Source organism: Crocuta crocuta, unplaced genomic scaffold (genome assembly GCF_008692635.1).
Source record: "Crocuta crocuta isolate KB4526 unplaced genomic scaffold, BGI_CrCroc_1.0 scaffold53, whole genome shotgun sequence".
Lineage (NCBI taxonomy): Eukaryota > Metazoa > Chordata > Mammalia > Carnivora > Hyaenidae > Crocuta > Crocuta crocuta.
The window spans coordinates 1904442-1912221 of NW_027529432.1; the positions used below are offsets into that span (position 1 = coordinate 1904442).

At 58.7% G+C, this 7780-nt stretch overlaps 1 protein-coding gene across 3 annotated transcripts; it reads right to left on the reverse strand.

The window, feature by feature from the left end:
• Positions 1-10: 10 nt before the first annotated feature.
• Positions 11-6206, reverse strand: MEN1 (menin 1). 3 transcript variants are annotated; one of them, XM_077759746.1, is made up of 11 exons: positions 6122-6206; positions 5642-5774; positions 5314-5470; positions 4141-4349; positions 3815-3943; positions 3506-3546; positions 3345-3432; positions 2557-2693; positions 2070-2205; positions 1438-1602; positions 11-1247 (listed from the first exon to the last, which is right to left on the reverse strand). In XM_077759746.1, coding segments are annotated over exons 1-11 (1674 nt in total). In that variant the 5' UTR covers positions 6124-6206; the 3' UTR covers positions 11-770. The 3 variants fall into 3 exon arrangements, with proteins under 3 accessions (XP_077615872.1, XP_077615870.1, XP_077615871.1); XM_077759744.1 differs by having other exon boundaries at positions 5314-5774; XM_077759745.1 differs by having other exon boundaries at positions 5314-5774; positions 6110-6194.
• Positions 6207-7780: the final 1574 nt, after the last annotated feature.

The window sequence follows — 7780 nt, forward strand, 5'->3', positions numbered from 1 at the left end:
TTTTTTTTTTTTACAAAATGTATTCATCTTCCTTGAAACTGAAAAATAAATCTATGTACAAAACAGGAAGAGATCAGGCTCCCCTCACCCACTGGCAAACCCCTGCAGATTTCCTCCGGAGTCCCCGGAGACAGGCCGGACCTCGGGGAGGTTCCCAGAGGGTCAGAAAGAGGTCAGCTCTGATCTGCGGCCAGTTTGGTCAGGAAGGGGGCGGGGCTCAGGATTCACAGGCCGGAGGCTGCCTTTCGCGTCCCAGACTCGCAGGACAGTGGAGAAGAGGCTAGAATTTCCAAACTCTGAAAGTTTCTTAAGTCTTTTGGGGTAGGGGGCAGTTGGGGTTCCCAAGGGATGGAATTCTGAAGTGCAGAAATGTACTACTAGGGACCCAGGTTCCCGGGTGGGAGGCGGGTCCTGTGCTTCTAGGGTGTGGGGCGGGGAGCAACCCGAGTCAGGCCTAAGTTAGAGCCTCGGTTCTGAGGTGGGGGCCTGTTTCCAGTGCTTGGACCTTTAAAGATTAACGATGGAGCTCAAAGTGAGGTTCCCATTGGCCGGCTGGGATTCTGGGCGGTGGGATCTATATTCGAATGAGGGGCAGAGCTCTGGAGTGGCCTGTCCTCAGGGACTTGCAGCCTGGGTTCTGGGTTGGGGTGGGGCTCGGAGGACCGGGTTAGGCCCCCTCAACAGGCAGGTGGAGCCCCGGAGCGAGGGCGGGTGCCTGGGGTGGCGCCCCCTCCCTCCACCGCAAGGGCCAACAGGGAGTCTGGGGTACTTCACAGGCCCTTGCGCTGGCGCTTGAGGAAGGAAAGCGTGTAGTCGCTAGGTGTAGACACCTTCTGCTTCTTCATCTGCACCTGTGACTGCGCGGTGAGCTGCAGCTTGATGGCGCTCGAGTTGATCTTGGTGGCCACCAGCAGCTCCTTCATGCCCTTCATCTTCTCGCTCTGGAAAGTGAGCACCGGACCCTCCGGTGGTGGCGACGCTGCGGGCGCTGGCGCCGTGCTGCCTCCTTCCGGGCCGCGGGCAGTGCCCGGGCCTGTCCCCGGGGGTTTCCGAGGGGGTCCTGACGTCGCCCCCTGGCCAGGGCCCGGGCCTTTGTCCAGCGCCGGCTTCTTGGGCGGCGGCGGCTCCTCTGGCTTGGACTCACGCCGTGGGCCTCGCCGCCGGCCTTCCCGGGCTTCCTCGCCCCACAGCTCTTCCGCCTCGGCAGCCTCGGCCTCCCGGCTCACTATGCGCACTTTCTGCCGCACCTGGGCAGGGAGGAAACGTGGAGAGGGCGCTGCAGGCCACTGTCCGGAACCCCCAGGGCCGGCCTCAGCCAGTGCGACACCTGGCCTCAGTCTCACCCGCAGCCCCTCTTCAGAACCTCAAAGGGTCTGACTCGGTAGCTGCCGTCACCACCTGACCTCTCCCCCAGCGACCCACGCAGCTCCCCCTCACCTGCCCCTCAAATCGGCCTAGGGACTGCACAAGGAAGGTGGCCCAGCCAACGTGCAGCACAGGCGTGGGGCTGCCCTCTTCCCACTTGCAGATGCCATCATAGAACCGCAGCAGGTGGGCGAAGCACTCTGGGTCCTGGAGGGCAGAACTCTGGCTCTGGGCGCCCTGGGCAAGGGGAAAGTGGAGCACAGGTTAGACCCCCTTAATCACCCTGTAGGTCAGGGCCCCTCATTAGGCAAAGAGGCCTGCCTTCAAAAGAAGTGAGCATTGGGGAAAAGAATTGTTAGAACCTCTTTCCTTTTATAAAACCAGTCCCTAGCCAGGGCATGGGGGAAGGGAGAAACCATCCCTTCCCTACATCCCACCACCTCGATTGAATGAGGGGCACTGGCCGTGAAAGAGCTTCTTCCACCTCGTTTACCTGAAGCTTCAGGGGCGGTACCCCCGAAATTACCCTCAGTTCCCTCAAGCCCAGGCCCAGGACCTCAGCTACCGCAGAAAAGAATGTAGCTCCCCACGCTGGGCCTCCTTCCCCCACGGGCCCCAGTCCTCTGTGGCAGTCCCTGGGGCCTGTGACGGGCAGCCCTGCTCAGGTGGCAAAGGGGACACAGGCCGGAGCTCCAGCCCTTCACCTGGGTCTGCTCCCCTGGTCGCTCCTCGCCAGCCTCCAGCAGGCTGGCTGCCTCCTTCAGCAGGTTGGGGATGACATCATTGGCTACTTCAAAGAACTCCTTGTAGATCTCCTCGTCCTCACGGCAGTAGTTGTAGCTGTGAGAGCAGGAGGGCACTGTGGGGCCTTGGTCATGGTGGGGACCCCCAGGGACCTGGTGAGAGGTTGGGGTCTTCACTTGGAAGTGATGGCATCTGTATCAAACCANATGGGGTGGGTGGGGGTGCAGGTTCTATTACCGGATGTCAGTGGTTGGAAATCACAGGGGCACAGGGGAGGCAGCCAAAGGTGGGAGGGGCTCATCAGAGGTCCCAGCCTGCTGGGTGATGGTGGCCTTGGCTGCCTAGGGACTGGATGGAAAGGGGATAGGGCTTGGGACCCAGGCGGACTGGAAAGTAGGAGGAAGGGGAAGAAAGGGCGGGCTGAGGCCCTAGCTGGGGGAGCCTCACTCCTGGATGACAGTGGCCGTGTCAGCCCAGGCCTGCAGGGCCTCGCGCACGTTGCGGTTGCGACAGTGGTAGCCAGCCAGGTACATGTAGGGGTAGATGTGCTCGTCCCGGTAGTAGGTCTTGGCTGAGGCAATGCCCTGAGGATAGAGCAGAGGGACCTCAGAGAGGCGGCCCCACCTGCCCCTTGTGGCACAAACCCCTCTGGGTCCCACCCATGAGGAACAAGAGGAAGATCCCAGAGAGTCCCACCTCTGATCTCACCCGCTTCTGTGCTCTCTACCAGGTGCTCCTCCCTGCAGGACTGCCTGCTGGGGCCTGGGCCACACTGCGGGGGGGCAGGGAGGCCCAGAGAACTGGGCCCAGGAAAAGGGAGGGGCCCAGCCTCCAAGCTCAGGGCCCATCCATTTCCCCAGGTTTCCCACACACTCCTACACAAACACCAAAGCCTCCTGAGCCCCGCCCCACAGAATTAACACAGCCTCCTCAGTGCTCCCACCACATCTGACCTCTGTAATACTCTAGGACAACGAGAGGCAGCAGAAAAAGCAAGGCTTAAGAGACAAATTCAGGCCCTGTCACCCCCAGGCCGGGAACACAGAACACCCCTCAGACAGCCCTGACGACACCGAATACGTACGTGATAAACGCAAAATGGGAAGGGGATGGGTGATAGCCCCCAAAACACATAAAGTTCCTCTCTCCTCACCTGCCCCCTCCCAGTTCCCAGGCAAAAGGGGACCCCAGCCACAGTTGGGCTTCCCTTCTGTACCCTCCGGAGATGTCCCCACCTTGTGGTAGAGGGTGAGTGGGTCTGGCCGGCCAGGGGTGGGCTCCAGTTCCTCCAGATCTGCCAGGTTCCCCAGAGCCATGGGGTACCTGGGAAAGCGTCATGAGTCCAGGCTGCCACCCAGCCCCCTGGGGCCCAGCCTGGCCACTTCCCCCTACTGACCTTTCCAGATGTCCCAGGTCATAGAGCAGCCAGAGCAGCTTCTAAGGGCCGAAGAAGAGAGGCATGAGCCGGTGGGGAGGGGGGAGGCGAGGAGGGCCTCAGTCTACCAGGCAGGGGTGAGGTCCAGCAGGGACCTCCCACCAGGTGGGAACCAGCCCCTTAGTGGAGTCCAAACCCTTTCATGACTCAGTTCTCCTCTCCCAAGAGCCCTGGGGAGGGTCTGGCCAGGAATTACCAACACATGTGACCAAAGGGGGAGCTGGAGCTCAGGAAGGGAAAGCACCCCAAGGCCCCGCGGGCACCCCTCACCTGCTGCAGCTGCAGCAATTCCAGGGAGTCGGTGTGCAGGTCGATGGAAGGGTTGATGGCACACACCATAAATGCCACCTCCATCTTGCGGTCACAGCGCATGTACGATCCTTTCAGGTACAGCCAGCTCTTAGGAGAGGACAAGGCCAGGTGTCTCATGATGGCCCACTGCTGCCTACTCCCGGGAATGACAGCCAGAAATGGGGTGCTCCCCTTCGTGGCATATGCAGGTGGTGACAGGGAGAGGGGAGTATGGCCCAGGAAAGCAGGGCCTCCTGGGTGGCTTGGGCTAGGAGAGCATGAAGGGGAGGGGGTGGGGGCAGTACCCGCTCGGCCACACCCGCGTTGACCGTCTGGCCCCTGCGATCCTCGTTGCCCTTGCCGTGCCAAGTGACTTCCGCTGTCTGTTCTCCGTTGGGCCCAAACACGACCCAGGCGTGGTCCTCAGACAGGGCGAGGTGGACATCCCGGAGACCCAGAGCCTGGCAGGCCCCCACCACAGCAAAGGCCACACCAGAACTGTCCAGTTTTGTGCCTGTGGAAGGGGAAGTCATGAAAGAGGGTCCTCTGACCTCTGACCCGGGCCGAAGGGGCCAGGCAGCGACACACCGTGCTCTCTCCCACCCTCACCTCCAAGCCTGCGCACAAACCTTAGATGCTTCCGCCCAGCAATTCTCACTCCTATGAGTGAGGATTCTTTCCTCCTATGCGTTTGAAGGCTTCCCCTCCCCCCCTTACGTCCCCCCAGCAAAAGACCTTCTTGGCTTTCACATAGCTCCACCCAGCCTTTGACCCCGTTCCCTTCTCTTTCTCTGCAACCATTATTATAATTCAAGGATTTCCTTGTTTTATTGTCTATTGGGTTCCAGCAGGGACGGCAAAAACAGGACCCTCTGGCCAATGTTCTTTTTCACACACCCGCTGGTGGAGATTCCTAACTTATCTCTGTATCCTTCCTGCTTGGCTCAAAAGCAGCCTCAGATCTCGCTTCTCAACACGGCACTCCAGGACCTGACTGCCGGTCAGCTGGGCTTGGAGCAAAGAAGCAAGTTCTTCTTTGCATGCCCCGAGTCTTAAGCTTCTTGGGTTGAAGCCCTTCCCTCATCTGTTCACTTTCATTTCAGCGTCTCAACGTAGCCAGATTTAGGCTCCTCACTCTCCAAATCGGCTGCTGCCCTTTGTGCCTCATACTAGGCCGAGGGACTCCTGTAGGGGCTCGATGGCAGGGCTGGGGATGCTGAGGCAGCAGAGGGTGGGTTAATGGATGGAGAGCCAAGGGACTGGGGTCCAGTCCCAGCCCTGCCATTCTGCGGCACATCGCTTCCCTTCTCGGGGCCTCAGTTTCCCTAGCTGCAGCACAGAGGTACTAACACTTGCCCCACCACACAAGGCTTACAGGTCTTAAAGGGCTCTGCAAACCATACAGCGTTGTGAGGAGGTGGGCTAAGGTTCCCGGCTGAGACGGGATTCTCGCCCTTTGCCACCTGTCGGGCTCCGACCTGTGATGAAGCTGAAGAGGGATTGAATGTGGGCTCGATCCTTGAAGTAGGAGCGGCTGAGGCTGTTCCAGATGACATCGGACACCTTCTTCACCAGTTCTCGGCTGGAGACACCTCCCTCTCGCGGGTAGAGAGACAGGTCAACCGCGCCGCGGATCTGGGCGGTGAAGCGGGCGTACAGCGCGGCGATTATGGACAGGTCGGCCACGGGGAAGTAGGTAAGGCCGCCAGGAGGGTCGGGCGCGGGGCTGGGCTGGAAGGTGAGCTCGGGCACATTGGTGGGGATGACGCGGTTGACAGCTAGGAAATGCTCGACGAAGCCCAGTACCAAGGAGAGGAGCACCAGGTCCGGTTCCTCCCGGCCCAGCTCGGCGGCGAACAGGCGCACCACGTCGTCGATGGAGCGCAGCGGGAATAGCGTCTTCTGGGCGGCCTTCAGCCCCATGGCGGCGGGCCTCGGCCTACGGGAGAGCCGAAGGAGGGAGGGTCGGGCGGCCACGACCGGGGACCCCCCTCCCAGGCTTGGCTGNCCCCCCGGCCCTCCGCTCATTTGTTCCCCCTCTTCCGTCGGAGACCCCTCAGCTGAGGCTGTAAGGGCCTCCTCGTCCCCCACAACCCCTGGAGCCGCGGCCCCGATGGGTGTGCGCCCCTAAGACCCCGCTGAGCACCTTCCACGGCCGTCCCGCCCCCTCTCTACGACCGTAGCCCCGGGCACCTAGAGTCCGTCCGGAAGGCGCCCCTAGGCCAAGCCCCCCAAATCCCAAGGAGAGTCCTGGCCTGGGTCCCCCGCGCCCACCTCCGCGCTTACATCCCACACAAGGCACCACGGCGCCCGCCGCCCGGAGCCTGCTGGGAAATGGAGTTCCGCCCTTTGCGCCGCACGGCCTGCCGGGAAGTGGAGTCCCGGGCGCTCTCCTGTTCCTGCCGCGCCTTGAAATGGTGGCCGGGCCAGAGAGTCCGCAGTGGCTTCTGGGAGTGGTAGTCACGCCGCTCTGGGCTCCCCGGAGGTAGGTGAGGAGTGGAGGCTGCGCCACCTTCCTGAGATCCTCGGGGATTGGTCACGCCATCTCACGCCCTCCAGGTAGGTCGTCGAGCCGCGGTACATTCTGGGAGATGTAGTCCGGGGAGTGACGCGGCATTCCTCAGGCGGTGGCGGCGCTTAGGTGGTCACGTGTCCTCAAGATGTGAAGAAAACCGGTACTTTGAAACACTGCCAGATTACTGTGTGTTGAGCCACTTTAGTTGGATATATATCAGGATCCATTAACACGAAAATGTGTCTACTCAATGTCTAGCAATTCTTCCCTAGTTCTGCTCTTGAGAAAATGTAACGTATGCAAAGTGGACATCTAAAGAACCGTTATAGTTATTTGCAATAGGGTCAAGGAAGAGTGGAGTAGCTGTATGCATCCTAAGATACATCTTCAGAGCGTATTGTTGAGGCAAAATTCAGAACAACAGAGCTGATAAGATAGTGCTTGTGTTAAGAACATTTTAAAACTTCAGAACAGTACTAAATACTCTCTACAGAGTCATCCGTGAATCTTCCTTATTCATTCAACAGAGTTTTGGTGGCTGTGGGCCAGGCACTCAGTCCTAGGCACCCGGTATGTAGCAGTGAGTAAAATAGATCAAATTCCTGCCCTACTTCACCTCTGGGGGTATTCCCCCCCACCCAATCCATAAATTTAGTCTAATCATGAGAAAACATCTGGCAAACCCAGACTAAGGGACATTCTGCAGAATACCTGACCAGTACTCCTCAAAAGTTTCAAGGTCATAAAAGACAAGGAAAGACTGAGATTGTTGGAGATTAGAAGAGAGTCAGGAGACAGGATGAATAAATGCAATGTGGTGTTCTGGGCTGAGTCCTGGGACAGAGAAAGGACATTAGTGGAAAAACTGGGCAATCGTGTGGCTGATCTTCCTGGTTTGCCCAGGACTGAGGGCACTTCAGGAGTATGGGACTTTTAGTTTATTGTTTAGTTTTGTTTTAATATTTATTTATTTTTGAGAGAGAGAGAGACAGAGCGCAAGCAAGGGAGGGAAGGCAGAGAAAGAGAGAGAGGGGGAGACACAGAATCTGAAAGAGGCTCCAAGCTCTGCACTGTCAGCACACAGCCCAACGCAGGGCTCAAACTCACAAACCAGGAGATCATGACCTGATCAGAAGTTGGATGCTTAACTGACTGAGCCACCCAGGCGCCCCTGGGACTTTTAGTTTTAAAACCAAACCAGTCATGGGGGCTGGGGGGGGGGAACTCAGTCAGTTAAGCGTCTGACTATTGATTTCAGCTCAGGTCATGATCTCACAGTTCATGGGATCTAACTCTGAGCTGACAGTGAGGAACCTGCTTGGGAGTCTCTCTCTCCTCCCTTTTTCTCTGCCCCTCCCCCCCAAATAAATAAACATAAAAAAAAAAACACGGCACCTGGAAACCCTTCTTGTGAATTTTAAATAAAGTGT